Source organism: Phyllobates terribilis, unplaced genomic scaffold, assembly GCF_046119375.1.
Source record: "Phyllobates terribilis strain yellow unplaced genomic scaffold, ASM4611937v1 Scaffold_11__3_contigs__length_659146591, whole genome shotgun sequence".
Lineage (NCBI taxonomy): Eukaryota > Metazoa > Chordata > Amphibia > Anura > Dendrobatidae > Phyllobates > Phyllobates terribilis.
In genome coordinates, this window is record NW_027362771.1 from 272,220,008 (window position 1) to 272,237,788 (window position 17,781).

Genomic DNA, 17,781 nt, shown 5'->3' on the forward strand with positions numbered 1-17,781 from the left:
CTTTATTCCAAGAACTATAAATTAAAATGTACTTTGTTTGAGGGAAAACCCCTTTCAGACTTAAACTGCAATTATCCATTAGAAACATTTCATTGTGAAATCTAGATCTGAGAGTACAAATTAGTAGTGATGTGTGAAATGTTCATCTAACAATCATGCAGCATTTGTCAAGGAAATGCAGGATCAGCCATGAGTTTCAACATGATTGAACCTTTGTTGTCAATAGAGATAAGCAAGAGATGTCGGCAAGTGCCCCCCTACTGATTGTAAATACTTACATGCTTGGTGGAACATTCATGTGTATGGCTGGTGTGATATGAACATTTGGACAACAGCTATTGAAAATATATGGCCATCGTAAAGGTTGGAATTTGATTAGGGATCTTTGACCCATCACAATTACTGTTGCTCTACAATGGTCACATGACAGGTCAAACATCTGTTAATATAGAAGCAGCTGCTAAATGGTACTCTAGCATCTAGATTCCCCATGTAATGTCTCTAGGGGGTATTTGCATTGCTTTCATGCTATGCTTTTAATGTGCAACGAAAGTGTATGATCATAGCCTTGGGGGTACTTTGATGTCATTTGTTTAAGTTATGGAGTACTTGACTTACAAACATATAGAACCATTTCTCAAAAAGGGCAGAATGAATACCGAAATTTAAGACAGGAATTTTTACTAAAATACACAAATAAAATTTCCAACACGATGCGATGTAAAAATATCCCCTATATAGAGCAACATATATTTATCATCTATTTTATTATGTAATTATTAAATTAATGGTCCAAAGACTGAAAATGAGAATTTTGAGTACAGAATCTCTTTAAATTAATTTACTTATAATATACAGAGAAGCTGCAGGAAGACAGATTAGTAATGGTTGAGGATGCTATACAGACAGTATATGGACTATGACAAATAGGTGCTCATAGCAAGATGGAAAGCAAATACATTTACTCTATTTTCTGGCAATTCCAAACTATTATTTGCTGCATGTGAAAGCATGAACAGTGGCATTAAAAGAGCAACTCCAATATACTTACTGACTTGTATATCTGTCACTTAGATACAAATAGATTGAAAGAAAACCTAATGTATAATTATGAAATATGCTTGGGCAAAACTGAATACACTAAATGACAGCTGAAAAGAACAAGTGATTAATTGCCATGTAATGATTTAAGCAGGACCTTGGAGAAATATATTCTGAAGATTTTTCTAATCTGTCACAAAAGAAAATTATTGCTATGACTGGAAAATTTGATAGATGTCATCGAAAAATCCCTAATAATTAACTATCTTTGCAATCAGCCTTTTTGTTCTTTGCAATACAACAAAAAATAAATCTTTACTGGAAGTTCTATTAAAAGAATGAGGTCTCTAAGAATTAGAGCTTTGTTTTTAATATAACTTCTTGTCGAAAATTAAACATGCATATTTGTAGTATTATCATTTTTCAAGCAAAAAAGCATGAAAAAAAAACAAAAACATTCATTTATCCTATGGATGTAATGCTCACACATAGACTTGTAAGTGTGTGTGTAGGGGGGGTTGTCTGTAGCCAGCTGATAGTTTGAAGTCTATAACAGGAAAAAAAATTCAACATATCATTATACATATGTGTGAGTTTATCAAGGCACAATAAAAGGATCTACATTTTAGCACTTTTTTTTTTTTTTGCACAAAAATTGCAAAATTTAAAAAAATATTTTAAAAAATAGCAAAATAGTAAGTAATTTTTCACTCTAGCAGAGAGGTAGTGTAAAAATTTAATAAAAACCTCTACACTGATAGCAAAAACAGAATGAAGATCCAGCACCACAAATTTTCCTTTGAGATCTGGAAAAGACATGCATTATTCAATAGATAAAACATTATAACCCGAGGCCAGCCCTTAAAGGGATTTTCTAATTTTTGAAAACCTTTGCGCCTTGGCTGCAGTTTGTGTCTGTTATTGTCTGCAGAGCGAATGTCAAGTTGTCAGGCTGCATCCAATAAATGGGCTCAGCGATTCTACCTGAGTAGACAGTACAAGCACGGAGCCGCTGATCATATTGATTAGCTGCAGCGCTTTTGACATGATCAGTGTAGGAAACTCAGCTCTGGATCCAGGGAGAGTGAGTAAAGAATAGTTTTGCAGCTAGGGTACAGAGGTTTTCTAAAAGAACAAAATATCTTTAATTAAAGCTAATTTAGGACCAACACCTTGCATGAAATGCAATGCCTGATATACACTGTGTGGGCTTTAACAGGGTTATAATTTAGTTTCAGTTCTTAAGAAACATTCTGATGCTTGATCTTTACTTTGCGAATCACTTCATGCAATCCCAGTCCATGGTCCAAGTCAGTGCTCTCATTTTTAGACATGAGCTGAACAAATTTCCTTAACTTCCAGATTCCCTGGCGTGCCATTTGATTTACCGGCTTGGCGTGACATCAACAGTTCTAAGTGCAGCGCACGGGTGATGAAGCCCCAACCTGGAAAATCATAAGCCGAGCCTTGGATCTCAAAAGGTAAGGAAAGTCATGCATCTCCAGTCTAAGGCCGGAACTATGAAACGGAACTGTGCAAAGAGATCCACTCATCTCTAGTGGATACGACTGACTTTGGTATAAAACGTATGGCACATTAAGGCACAGGTATCTCTAGTTAGATTGGAAAAATGAAACCTAAAACACTTTGATAAATTTGATACAAATAAAGGGCAGCTAACCTTCACATTTGTATTCTAATTGCTAATGTATACAACCTGTATGAGATGTTTCATTAATAGTATCGCAATTAAGGGTAAATAGGAGGACCAAAAGTGCTACAACCCTAGAGATTATATATCCTGATATACTTATATTGAAAGGTATATTAATTTCCATTTTTTTAAAATGTACAAAAGGGAAACATTTTGTAATATATCTTGATAAGCAATAGGAAATAATTTAACTTTACATAACCTAAGGATAATAATAATAATAATAAATAATATTGTCACACAGTGGAAAAGAATTAAAGAATAGAGGGGTAAAATTCATTTAATACCAATGTAACTCCATTTTTTACCAATAGGGAAAAAAAAGGTCAAAACTGCTATATAGATTCCAACATGTTTTTATGTTTTGCAATAAACATACGGTTGCATGCCAGTTGAGAATAATTTAAGTCACAAGTTTATTGCATCCCCTTCTTAAAACCCCTCTCTGCAGCATAAATGTGTTTATTTTTTAGACGGCTTTCTAATTAATCATTAAAATAAAAAGTAAACATAATACATGTGTTCAAAAATAAGAACAATTAACCTATATACCCTACCGCCATACATTGTGACCCTCTCCTAACACTGTCACAAAAAAACTGTACGCTGGAGAAAGAATTTCCTGTTGGTTATTACTATGGATTAGAGGCCTGAGGGGACAGGTAAAGCACAAAAGTCTACATTCCATGGAGATATTCTCGGAGAGGAAAAGTTTAACTTTATGGCTTGTGTGCTCTTTAACAAATATAGAAAAGATGTAGAAGTCATATGAACCTCTAACCAATTTATCATAATATGTTGTCATTTGGTCACAGAATGGCTTGTGTTCCTAGATATCTTTGGAGACTTAAAGAGAACAATATATGCTAAATTGAAAAAAAAAATACGAAGAAAGAAACAGCAAGATTCAATGAATATTGTAGTTTTTTGCAAAGCAGTGTACTTGATACACTGAGATATTGGAATTATTTAGACTTGTAGGACATTTAGCAACCAATGACATTTAATACATGCTGAGCATATTATTTTATTTTTTTGCAATACATGCAAAACAAATCACATTTGTTACAATTTGTCAGGATCTGCAAATATCTAGAAATTTGACTTGAACTCATTTCACATTGGATTGATCTGCTCATATTCATTCAGTAGCAATACTGCAGACCATAAGAGCATCGTCAATTAAATATATTTTGTGATATAAATTATAAAGATAAATCTTTTAGTCTGTGTGCACATATTGCGTTTATGCTGCATTTTTGCTACTTTTTGGCATTACAGATTTGTCACAAAACCTGAAGGGTTTCTGGATACCAGCAAAGTGAATGAGGTTCCTGAAGTCTCATGCACACGTTGCTTATTTTTGACTTGCAGATTTGGTGCAGATTTAATTCTGTAGTATGTCAATTCTTTCAGCGTTTTTGATGCAGTTTTCACCCATACTAATGAGTGGGGGAAAATCTGCAACAAAAATGCAAGTAAAAAATGTAGCAAAAATGTGAATTTTTGCTGCTGCGTTTTTCCTGCCAAGAAATACAGAAATGGTGCAAAAATGTCTGCACTAAATACTTAACGTGTGCTCCTACCTTTAGACGACATGCACACATTGAGTATTTGGTGACTTTTTAACTTGAGCATTTGTCAGCCAAAACCAGGAGAGGGTGATAAATACATTAGTGGTGACGTGTTTCTATTAGACTTTTCCTCTGATTGTTCCTCACCTGGTTTTGGCTTACAAATACTGAGGTAAACACTCAAAAAATACTGCTGTGTGAATGTGGCCTTAACCAGGAAAATATTAGTAGAATATTGTATTAACTTTTTTTTTAAGAATCAAATCAGGCAATTGTAAAGGATTAGTACTTGCTTTATTGAATTGTTAATTCCACACCCAACCTGATGACAGGTAAGACACTGTTTCACAACAGAAAAATCTATTTTTAACCCTGTGCCACCCCTCCAAAGCATAAGATTTCACCATTCTATATAGACAAAGAAACCTTTCCTACTTACCCCTCTTTACATCTCTCTACAAGTAAGCAGAAAATGTTGCCATTTAAGATCTTTACTGTTGTACATCATGTGCAAATTGCCTTTTCAGAAAAGAAGAGAACTTGAACTCTATAGCGCCACCTATTGGAAGCAGTAATCCTACAAGCCGTTATTGATCCCTTAACGAGTCGTGCAACATGAATCTCAATTTGCAGACTGTGTTTCGGGCTGTTGGTCCTCATCAGTGCAAAGTATGAGAATTGATTTGGCTAGGTGAGAGGCTCTCTGGACTGAGGTCTAAGGTGTATTGTTTCGTCTTGTGGAGAGTGACACACCAGCACTGGGATGCCAAGGTAAGGAGACTTATTCACTGTGCAATGCTCCTCTGTGACATATAACATACACATTACATCTTCAGGGAGGAGGAGGACTTGAACTCTATAGTGCCACCTGTTGGAAGCAGCAATCCTACAAGTTATACATCACAAATTCCTTTGGATGAGATTTTTTAAAATATTTTTTTTAATATACTATTTTATCAACTCCAGCGCCCCTCCTTACTAGAGACACCTACAAACAGGTCTGATTGTTTTGAATGAGCACTTGCGGAACTTCTGAAGAACCAAGTGATCTAAACATATGGAAGCGTGTATGTGCTGTATGCATAAAGCACCTAATAAATATAAGCATTGTACTACTCACAATCTAGTAGATATCTGATTCATAGATTCAATTTAATCATTGCATATTGAATCATACGTTGAAAACTTTACAAAGCTATTCACCACTTGTACGTGATTCACTGGTGTTGGACTTCATCATGACTCAGGAACTGGGGTCAGGGTATTCTTGCAACTGCCTCTTATGGATTTTAAATATTTTTTATGCTACAGTTTATTTATATTTACATTATAAAAAGAACTCAATGCAAAAATAATGATACCGCACATGTCAATTTTCAGAATTCATTGTCTCCACATCATTCTCTTGTAACACGGCCTACTTTACATCCGTCCTTAGCCAATACATCCAATACATGTATTTACCAGAGGTACCATGCTTTAGAGTCTTATCTCATCCGGGCTGAGCCGCCAAACAGTTGTTAAATAGGCTTCACAGTCTCAGGCCATATCTCATTCCTGCTTTTAATAAAATCTAGAAACATGGAGTCACAACCACACTATACATTGTGCAGTTCCCTCTTTCCTACTTAAAGTTTGAGCTCCTGCCAATGGACAGACTGAATTACAAGCTGATGAGTGAATGATCAAACCATTTGTGGAAAGTTAGGCTGAAGTAAAAATGTGTTCCATGTTCCCTACAGTCAGTTGGTACGATTTATTTTATGCCAGGGCTGCTTTCTGCTCTTAATCCAGCTCTGAATAAATACCAGTTGACCTTTTTTTTCTACAGGATTAATTGCAACATGTATGGACTTTACTGAATGTAGTCAAAGATTTTCAAAACTGGGGTGTGCTCATGGATAAGTAAGGTGATGACAATAGGGTGGCACCAGGTCTCCAGAAAACCACCCATCCAATTAATTAGTTTCATACATATATATCTATATATTATATTACATTACACACACACTTTTTTAATCCATATTGAATCCACATCACATTTCAGTAAATCACTCCAAAAAAAAAAGAGACACAACAAAAGTATTTTGAAAAGAATAAATAAACTAAATCACGAACATTTCACATTCTCGGTGAAAGCCATAAATGTTTAATTCCACATGACTGAGTAATGGGTTTCATGGTTTCCATAAATATGCTATGAATGTATAAAATGTATACTTGAACAGGAGTGGCTCTGTTTATGTATTTATATCAGTTCATACATCATTTCCTTATGCTTGAATAAGAAGATGGCAGCTGGAACCAAGGGTGGACTCCGCAACGGCGATGACACACTTAGCTAATGGTCTACCACGTTCAGTAACATCAGCTTGACATATTGTAAAAATAAATTTTATAATTTTACCTCAGGATAGTGGCCAATATCAATATAGGTACAGACAGGGTGAAAAGCTCCAGTTCCACAGGCGTACAAGTGAGTGTGGTTATAAGATTTAAGAACTTTAATGAAATTTGCACATTCTCTCTGTGGAAATAAAAAGAAGATAATGTTAGTTTTTAGTGTTTTTCTAATGGACGTAATAATATATAATATAAAACAATTGCAAAAATAATAGTGCAAGCAATAATAATAATGCAGAATTAGGGAGCAATCACACATTTGTGTGAATTTTTGGATATGCTGCCTGATTTTTTGTCAGTACAGAGACCCACTGAGTATGACCTATTTATATCCTCAACATTGGATCAGAATATGACATGCTCAGAGTTTCATGGATCTCATTCTCGGATCCGTGATTTTCACGCATGTGTGAATGGTTCTGTGACACTCAATGGGTCCGAGTGCTGTCCAATAAAAATCAGACAGCAATCGGACATTTCACATGGATGTCTGAATGCACCCCAATATGTATATCTCCACATACATTTACATGTATGTATCTACTAATTAGCATTGGATAAAACAAGCAAGCAATATTAAATTAAAGATAAATGCACAAACACCTTTGTATACCAGGGTTTACCAAGGCTTTTCGGTATCCTAGTTTTTGGAGTGTGGAAGCAAACTGAAGCACTTGAAAGTAACTGAATCAAATGCAGGGAGAAACAGAAAAGCTTCATGTATATTGGGTAAGTTCAGAATTAATGCAGGTTTTCTGTGTGAAAATAAGCAATGAAATCCAGCACAATCTAAGTTGAAATTTAAAAAAAAAAAATCATCTACATTTTACAAAAATTTTCCAAGCCTAAAGTAAGCGGCAGTGTGGGTTTTAAAATCTACAGTACGTCAATAATAATCCCACCTGCTTGTTTTCCCTCCATCTCCCCTCCTCCAAATTCTTTGATTGACAGGTCCTGCTTCATAGAGCTAGAGAAGAGAGTGGAGATAGAGGGAAAACAAGCAGGTGGGAAGGTGTATATAAATGATTGGTCGCACCATGAAGCACAGAGCGGCTGCACTTGGTTTGAACAATCATTCTGGGCTGACAAAGTCCCTTTAAGGCCTTGATTTTGAGATTTCTTCTACTCTTCCGCTGGTGTATCATAGTCAGTGATAAATTCTCAATATAGACATTGTCCATAAAGATGTGATTTGATCTTCACAACATCAAACCAGACAAAAAGTGTATTGATTTTTGCATCAAATGGCTACTTTCTACCAAATCACCATATTTAACTGAATTTATAAATATTTTTTTTGCCATCCACCAGTGGTAAATCCAAGTCAGACAGGGATGCACAACTTTGCTATGCATTTGTATCAAATTATTACATCTATATTACCCTATGCTATATGATACATGACGTAATTATGACCCACGGCCCAGATTTTGCTTTGCTGTACTAATGTTTGTTGCACTTAGAAAGAAACACAGGTCTACTATTTTGTTAATCCGACTGCTTATCACAGCTGTGTGCAAACAACCGACCCTGAGAAAGAACAGTTCCAAAGGTGTTATGTGTATGTATATGTTTCATAACCACAGTACACCTCTCTCCTTATTGTTGGCGCTGGGCCTAAAAAGACATTGCCTCATAGGCAGAGTCCTTCACACGTCTAGATTCTCACATCTTCAGCAATTCAGTGGAAACAAAGGGCAGAGTATATCTAAAATATGGCACCAATTCAGGGGAAATAAAGAACAAACAGACACAAAGAGCATTTCTTTATTTGAGCATTAAGCCCCAACAAATGTGGTTAAAACGTCCCATGATTTATATTGTGTTATATCTACCAAATATAGTAACAAAACATAGAGATGCGCTATAAATGATGCAAAGATTAAGGATTGTAATTGTGAAAATTAACAAGTTATAGATTTCTTTATACTTGTTTTCATTCTTCTTAGCTTTTAATATAATGCCGTTTAGTTTTGTGATCGTTTTTATAGATATAGTCAAATATTAAACACATTTAAATCATAGACTTTCATTGCCCAAAGCAAATAATTGTTTTAATGATGCAATTATAATTCGCGACTAGAAAAAGATGTCAGACAAGTGTTTCTATAGGATGACCATCATGAATTAATGCTGTGTGCCCATGATGAGTATTTGGTGAGTTTTTGATTCCGCATTTTTCCCGTGTCAATAGAAATCTCATGCCCACCAAACTTTTTTTTTTAACTCAGCGTAAACTGACCTGTTTAAAATCCACAACATGTAAATTTCTCTTTCTGGTATGCTGATCTTTATGTGCAGATTTTCCCCATAGACTTGCATTAGATGTGAAAAACCACATATACGTCTTCAGTGCGTTTCCATGGTGGAAACACATAAAAAAAATGCATGTAATCCACACATGACTATAGCAATAAAGTTTTGTCAAAGCCAAATATCAGGAAGAATCAAAATCAAAGCAGCTTTGATTAAAACATGACATTCCAAACAGAGACACAATAAAAATGCATGTAAAAAATTTCAAGTAACTTAATTTACTTAATAAGTGCAGAAATGCTGCAGAAAATCTGTAACATCAAAACTCACCAAAAACATATCATGGAAATCTAGCCTGAATGGTTGCATAGCGATTGTTACATTTACATTGTTCACACAGACAAATAATCTGAAGTGTAGGCGCATACAACATTCAAATTCCAAGTGATACTATTTAATTTGAATGCATGAATTCGTAAAATATTGTCCAAACATTTCTCTTGATACTGCATGAACAAAATTAAATCAAATTAGAGATGAGAATTTTTTTTTCTATAACCACAAATATGTACTCGCTCCAGCTGAAAATTTGTACTTGTTCGAATGCTCCAATGGTTACTGAACTATTTATTGCCTTGAAACACGATCAACCCTATCTGGGGTTTCCAATCCTCATTTTTGTCAGTCAAAGCGTTGAACAAGATCAATTTCCATTTCCTTTTCACAATTTTCAAAAGTTGAACAAAAATTTTTTCGCTTGTCTAAACAATTTCATGTACAATGAACAAGTGTTTTTGATCACATCGTTCAGTTGTTCGACCTATTCACATTACAGGATTTTCTATAGTGATAGGTCATTACCGTTAGAATCTGAGGGATTATTGGCTGGTGTAAAAGCAATTTAAGAGATTAAAATGAGCAGTCAGCCAGCCCATGCACACACAACTTTGATCATGTGCTAACTCAGGAAATGCTTTCCTGTGTCAGGTGAACATCAAGAAATGGAGCTGCTAAACCCAGAACTGGAGGTGATGAAGGAAATGCCATAATCTATCAGCAAATATTTATCTCTTGAATATAAAAATTAAAGCTAAACACAGACCTATTTGGATCGGTACAGAGAGTTTTGTCATGTTTCAAGTGTCAAAGTAATGTCATAATATCTATTTTCTATTTCCTAGCCCATAGAAAAAAAGTTTAGCATTGGTCAATGGATGTTATGGGTGGAAGTGACAAAAAAAAATCCCTTCAAGATTTTATCAAGAAAGGAGGGACTTTTAACTGTATTGTGTACTTCTTGGTGCCTAGGGTACTGGCGGCCTCTGCAGTCTATCAGAGGTGACCAATCGCATAGGGAAAGAGTGCAGCACTTGCAAGCTCTTTGCCATGGAGCTAACAAGCCCTGCTTTGAAGCTTCCTGGACAACTGAATTTGGCCAAGTTCAGTGCGACTGTACCTCTTCAATGCTAAAAAAGAAAAATGGTCTGCGAGCATTAAAAAGATTGTAGGTTGGCTCAAATTTTCATGGACACATGCCCCTTGGCAAGCAGAAAGCTATGAGGCAGTGGAGTGCTGCACTCCTATAGATTGATCTTGAGAAAACACCTTTAAACAAAATATTTCCATGGGCTTTGATCTGTAAAAAATATCAAAGTGATGATCATCTACAGGCATCTCCATGGTCTATGCTGACTCAGGAAGAGAAGAAGTCACCATTCCAGTATCGGAAGGACCGATGGGGCCTGTGATTGATTGTAATGGTCAGGTTACTTTAGCAGAGCTAAAACCAACCAATGACTCACTGTTGAAGTCACTTGACTGATTACGTTAATCACCAGCCGAATAGGTTCTGCTGCTGGTGGAACAGTGACCTCTATTCTTAAGGTGTCAGTGCAGACTACAGAGCAGCCTACGCTGGATCCAAGTGGGTACCCATAGGTCAGTATCAATTAGTTTTTTACTCTTTCAAACGCTGAAAATATTTTTTTTTTATCAGTACAACCACTTTAACGGGACATTAGATAACTCATTATATAATTCTCAGGGAGCCTTACAATAGCTGATCCTACACCATAACCTGCAGTAATAATTTAGATACTAACCTACATATCTTATTATTATTAGGTATAGACACAGTATATTTGACTTTTCAGATGCCAAATCACAGGTGATTAAGAATTTTTAAGAATAAACTAAAATGATAGAGAATGCTTACTATACTGTAACATCCAAGAAATGAGCTACGACAATCTGGCACAGCGGTACTGTGAGAAACATGTACAAATACATTAATATTTTACACTCCGGTCTTTCTATGTTTTAAATAAACAATGAGAGCAAAGACTACAAGTTGGCATGTTCAGTAAACAGAAATATAACCCGGCTACACTGGAATGTATATTTAGCCAATTCATTATTTAAAGCACACGTCCTGCATATTCTTATCAATATGTCAGCTGGACTGTTTAAACTTTCTCCTTAGACTAAATTAAATTGGGTGGGTAATTGAGTCTTTAAATAAACTCTTTTTAGATACCATGCAGTTTACTGCTGTGGCAGAATACAAGTCTAACAGCATTCTTACTAAATCAATAAATGTTGTAATACTAATAAACCCAAATCCATGGCCTGCTGAAAATATATGTTTACAATGCAATTATTTGATTTGCGAATATTCTGGATTCGAATTACTGCAGAGAAAAATTGCTATTTGTTCCCTGTTTGAATAGAGCAGCAGCTGATAAATGGGCGCTGATGCTTTATTCAAAGTCTATGAGACTGGGATAACCATGGGTGCTTAAAAGGTAATATAATGTCTGCGGGTGTATCGGGGTCTTGAACAAAAGGCATAATACTGAAGCCATATACTCTTTTTCATCAAGAATGACATTTTGCACACCAGTCTTTAGCCAGAGAGTGTTGGATTAAGATGCGCCAAATTCATCAAGAGGTGTTAGTCTCTTAATGAATTGGAGCATCTTTCAGCTGCCATGTTAGAAATACACTCCAGTCATGCTTCTAATTTGCTTCTGTGTGGATTCAGAAAATTTGACACAATTTTCTTAACTATAATGGGCCATAAAAAGGTTAAAAAAAATCATTACTCACCTCACCACTCACTTCTTAGGCTCCTTGGGTCCTCGCTGCATCTTCTGACCCCTCACCTCTCACAATGGAATTTTCAAGCTTCTGGCACTGCCAATCTTCTGGGTGTCATGACGCCAAGAAGATCACGACATGCCATGACGCCATTGACCTCCTGCGGGCCTCTGAAGAACCCTACTGGGAGCCATGACACACAGAAGTTCAGCACAGTGGAAAAGGACCAAAGATTCCAACACGAGTGGCAGAGGATGAGAAGATGCAGTGAGGACCGGATGAGTGGCGGTAACAGAGGGGTTGTAGAGGTGAGCGGAAGGTGAGCGTTTATTTTTTGCATATTATGTTTATTATCCTCTGTGATACGGAGAGCCCCAGAGCATAAGGACATTCAATTAGCTGAGAATCACTTCTCTGCAAATCGAAAATCCTGGGAAAAAATGTGTGAACAGGTGTATTGGAATTTTGCCTGATCCTCTGATCTCATCTCTAATTTCTTGAGATGCATTGCTGTTATAGAGAAAGTTACTTTTTCATTATTCTGCTTACATCAATAAAGTCTAATTCACACATCCGTGTTTAAACACATATGTAAAAAAATGGTACTGGTGTGATCAATGCTTTGGATTAGTGTGTCATCAGGGTTTTTCATGGATGAATAAGCAAGTAAATTACAAAGCTTCTCATATTTTTTGCCATGTTAAGTGCATATAGCACATGTACTTGTTTTTCACGGACCCATAGACTTCTATGGGCTCTTTTCATCAGTGATAGTGGAAAACGGACTTGAGTTTTGCATATAAGCATGATAAGTGAAAAAACACGGACATGTGAATTTGAAACACAGATTATAATGGGTAAGTGTTGTATCTGTGAATAAAGTGGATAAAACACATCCATGTAACAAGGACATGTGAATGAGGTCTAAGAGTAATCTGACTGTGTGATCAGATGATATTAGGGCAGCACAGTGGCTCAGTGGTTAGCACTGATACTCTGCAGTGCTGGAGTCCTGGGTTCTCATCTTATTTATGTGGGTTTACTACGGGTACTCCAATTTCGTGCAGCATGTCAACGACATACAGTTCGGGTATTTAGATTGTGAGCCCCAATGGGGACGTCGATGTCTGTAAATTGAATTAATGCTGCTATATGAGCGAGTAAAATAAATGACTTTTATGGAACATGTAGTTAAATTTTCAAAAAGGAAAAAGCTATAAAACTGTAAAATGATTTTATTTTTATTTTTATAATACAACAACATTCTCCTAATGTGTATAGTTATATGTATAGTATGAATTATTTAAGATAACAAAGCACACAAATTGTCTTTTTTTGTCTTCCATTATAAACACTTCTGGGCATTATAACTAACCTTCTTCCAAATCAGATTAGTAATAAACAATCACTATAAGACATCCATAAATGTATTAAACAACAAAGCGTTGGTGAATCCAGCCTTATATACAGAGAACAATGATTCGGCTATTTCTGGCAGACTTTGCATGGACAGTTACAAAAATAAAGTCTATCCATCTGTCAAACATCTGCCACACACAGAGAAATTCAAACAAAATGTAGGAATGTTTAGATAGATCCCATACATTATTTTCTCTGAAGAAACTCTATATTTGCTTCCTTTTTGGCTAGAAAAAAAGGAGGAAAAAATTAAATAAAGTCTAAGCAAATTGCATATGTCAGTAATGAAAACTATGTGTAGAAGAGACATTCTCTAACTCAGATCTCATCTGCACAACACTAAAAGGGATTGCAAGCAACAGTTAACATGATGTGTTCAAAGCAAAGAGAAGGTATTATAGCTTAAGAAGAATTTCCTCCATCAAATAAAAAAACCCGTGACCAAGTCCATAAATTTTATTGTTCTGTCAAATTGCTAAAAATTCTATAGGTTTTTCTTAGTTGCTTTTCTTTAACCCTTTAAAGAGATTGCCTACTGCTTAGAAATTGATGAGTGACCTATCCTCGAAATAAACTATCAATATTAGATCCTTGGGGGTCCAACACCTGTCACCTCCATCGATCAGCTGTTTGCAGTGAAGCTGTATCATGCTTGCTCAACCTGCTGATTCTGGTGATTGGGAAGTGTCACAGCAGTCAGACCCCCAGTGATCTACAAGTTATCACCTCTCCAATGGATAGTGAATATTTTATCATGTCTGCAATATTCCTGTAAAGATGTGAGTTTAGGTCCACAGGAATTTTTCATTTCTGTCTCACAGCATTCAATAAACCACAAGTTTATAACTTTTACAAAGCTGTTAAGGGCCTTTTTGGGGATTGAGATGAAGACCTTTGACAATTTACAGTGCCTACAAGTAGTATTCAACCCCCTGTAGATTTAGCTGGTTTGATAAGATGCAAATAAGTTAGAGCCTTCAAACTGCAAACGAGAGTAGGTTTTATGAACAGAAGCATAAATCTTACAAACAAAAAAGTTATGTTGCTCAGTTGAATTTTATTAAATTTTAAACATAAAAGTGTGGGTCAATTATTATACAACCCCTATGTTTAATATTTTGTGGAATAACCCTTGTTTGCAATTACAGCTAATAATCGTCTTTTATAAGACCTGATCAGGCCGGCACAGGTCTGTGGAGTTATCTTGGCCCACTCCTCCATGCAGATCTTCTCCAAGTTATCTAGGTTCTTTGGGTGTCTCATGTGGACCTTGGGTTAAGGTCAGGAGACTGACTAGGCCACTCCAACACCTTGACTTTTTCCCTCTTGAACCAGGCCTTGGTTTTCATGGCTGTGTGCTTTGGGTCGTTGTCTTGTTGGAAGATGAAATTACGACCCATCTTAAGATCCTTGATGGAGGAGCGGAGGTTCTTGGCCAAAATCTCCAGGTAGGCCGTGCTATCCATCTTCCCATGGATGCGGACCAGATGGCCAGGCCCCTTGGCAGAGAAACTGCCCCACAGCATGATGCTGCCACCACCATGCTTGACTGTAGGGATAGTATTCTTGGGGTCGTATGCAGTGCCATCCAGTCTCCAAACGTCACGTGTGTGGTTGGCACCAAAGATCTCGATCTTGGTCTCATCAGACCATAGAACCTTGAACCAGTCTGTCTCAGAGTCCTCCAAGTGATCATGAGCAAACTGTAGACGAGCCTTGACATGATGCTTTGAAAGTAAAGGTACCTTACGGGCTCGTCTGGAACGGAGACCATTGCGGTGGAGTACGTTACTTATGGTATTGACTGAAACCAATGTCCCCACTGCCATGACTTCTTCCCGGAGCTCCTTCCTTGTTGTCCTTGGGTTAGCCTTGACTCTTCGGACAAGCCTGGCCTCGGCACGGGAGGACACTTTCAAAGGCTGTCCTGGCCGTGGAAGGCTAACAGTAGTTCCATAAGCCTTCCACTTACGGATGATGCTCCCAACAGTGGAGACAGGTAGGCCCAACTCCTTGGAAAGGGTTTTGTACCCCTTGCCAGCCTTGTGACCCTCCACGATCTTGTCTCTGATGGCCTTGGAATGCTCCTTTGTCTTTCCCATGTTGACCATGTCTGAGTGCTGTTCACAAGTTTGGGGAGGGTCTTAAATAGTCAGAAAAGGCTGGCAAAAGAGATCTTTAATCCACACATGTGAAGCTCATTATTCTTGGTGCCTGAACTACTTCTTAATACTTTTGGGGGACCAAACAGAATTCTTGTGGTTTGAGGGGTTGAATAATAAATGACACTCTGAATTAACTTTTAACGTTTTTAAAAAAAATAAAATAAAAAAAAAAAATTTGCTGCAGTGCATTTCCCACTTCCAGGCTGATCTACAGTACAAATGTCACAATGCCAAGTTAATTCCGCATGTGTCAACCAGCTAAATCTGCAGGGGGTTGAATACTACTTGTAGGCACTGTATTTTTGCTGTGCAATACTAGGAACTTCTGCTATACATCAGTCAAAAAAAAATTGAAAGGTATATTCACACAAGGAAGATTTGTTGCAGACATTTTTGTGACTCATTTATTTTGCGGAGTATGTTCCCAAATGCTGTAAGGTTATCTTACCTGAAAGACTTTTTGGCCCATGTTAACCTGCATGCGTGTTAGTTTGTCTTTGCATTTTATGGTCTCCTACTTTATTAAGCTAGATGATTAAAGAGGTTGTCCACTACTTTTTCATCGATAACATATCCTTAGGATAGGTCATCAATGTCTGATCGGCCGGGGTCCTACACCCGACACCCCCATCGATCAGCTGTTATCATGTCAGAACCGGCCGGAAGTACTCACTTGCGGAGCTGGCTATCTACTGGTAGTGGCCGAGGCGGGGTACTGCTCATCCGCCTCTTCTTCAAATCAATAGGAGACAGATGTGTAGTATCCTGCAGCGGCCACTATCAGAACACTGCCAGCTCCGCATATGAGTACTTCCAGCCGGCCTATAACACCTATAACAACTGATTGGCGGGAGACGCCAGGTGTCGGTCCCTGGACGATCAGACATTGATGATCTATCCTTGGGATAGGTTATCAATGAAAAAAGTAGTGAACTTCTTTAAATGTTAATTGAGCTATATTTGCTCAAGTTTTAAGCAGAAGAGCCCCTATATATTTAGACCTAGTCAGGGGGAAGGTACTTGTGCAGATTTTACTGAAGTACCATGGGCAAGTCAGCATTGTCAATCAAAAGAGAGGAAAATGGTGAGGCACAACAATTAAAGGGGTGCAGTGGTGCAGAGTGAAAGGTGCTCTGCTGGGAACTGCTGATCTATGATAGCCCAGATACTGACCACCATTGTACAGGATATGATAATCCCCCAGATGTCATTGCTGCAGGGAATTCCGGTGAAGATTGCTTGGCCACACAAAAAATACATAATCCCACTCTCTGATGCTTCAGCAGTGTGGGAAATGGCACCAGGCAAATTTTTTTGTGAGCCGTGAATCAAATATCAGAGTGTTCAAATTCACGTGAAACTGGGAATTTCATGAAATTCAACCTAAACGCCTCCGTGGATCGATCCGCGCATCTCTAAAAACTAGATTACAGGAATAATTTATAGGGGGTAAGTCCTCTATTTGACTATCTGCTTAGTTTAAATTCACTTTTGGGGCAACAGGCTCTTTAACATCTTGGTTAACGTAGTTGCAAATGCATTTAGTTCTCAAGTAACTTATTACTCAATGTATCAAGTTGGATTTTTTTTTCTTCAAGCAAATGATGTAGTAATGATAATGAGAAAAAACAATCAGCAAAACCACTTATAGATGAAAAATAAAGCTCAGTAAATAAACCCTACACAATACACAGTGGGATGATTTATCAATGATTATGCATCTGTACTAGTGTAGACTACATGAGTATGCACATCTCTTGAAGAATCTGCAGCTGTCGTACATATATTTACATCGAGAGTGTACATTGGAAGAATTTCCCATATATACATCTGGCAGATGTCTCCAATAGATGCCACTGTACAGTGTGTACACGCATATAGTTGCATCCACCAAGTTTAAAAAAAAAAGTAAACTCACTGTACGTACTTTTAGGGCATGTCTCTGGATAGAATTGTACAGATTAATATGCTATTCTATAAAAAAAACAGATGTATCAATGTGAACCACCTGTACATGGCAGGAGTCTTCCAGGAGCATATACGCAATTGAACATGTTTTCCAACATTTTTTAGTAAGAAAAATGAGGGAATTCCTTGATAAATAAGTTGC

At 37.0% G+C, this 17,781-nt stretch overlaps 1 protein-coding gene across 2 annotated transcripts in view; it reads right to left on the reverse strand.

The window, feature by feature from the left end:
• Positions 1-17,781, reverse strand: part of SEMA3A (semaphorin 3A) — a 274,816-nt gene that overhangs the window by 127,298 nt on the left and 129,737 nt on the right. For both annotated transcript variants that reach the window (XM_073652330.1, XM_073652329.1), the window contains exon 4: positions 6,737-6,856. In XM_073652330.1, the coding sequence (XP_073508431.1) occupies positions 6,737-6,856 (120 nt within the window). The remainder of the gene's footprint in view (positions 1-6,736; positions 6,857-17,781) is intronic.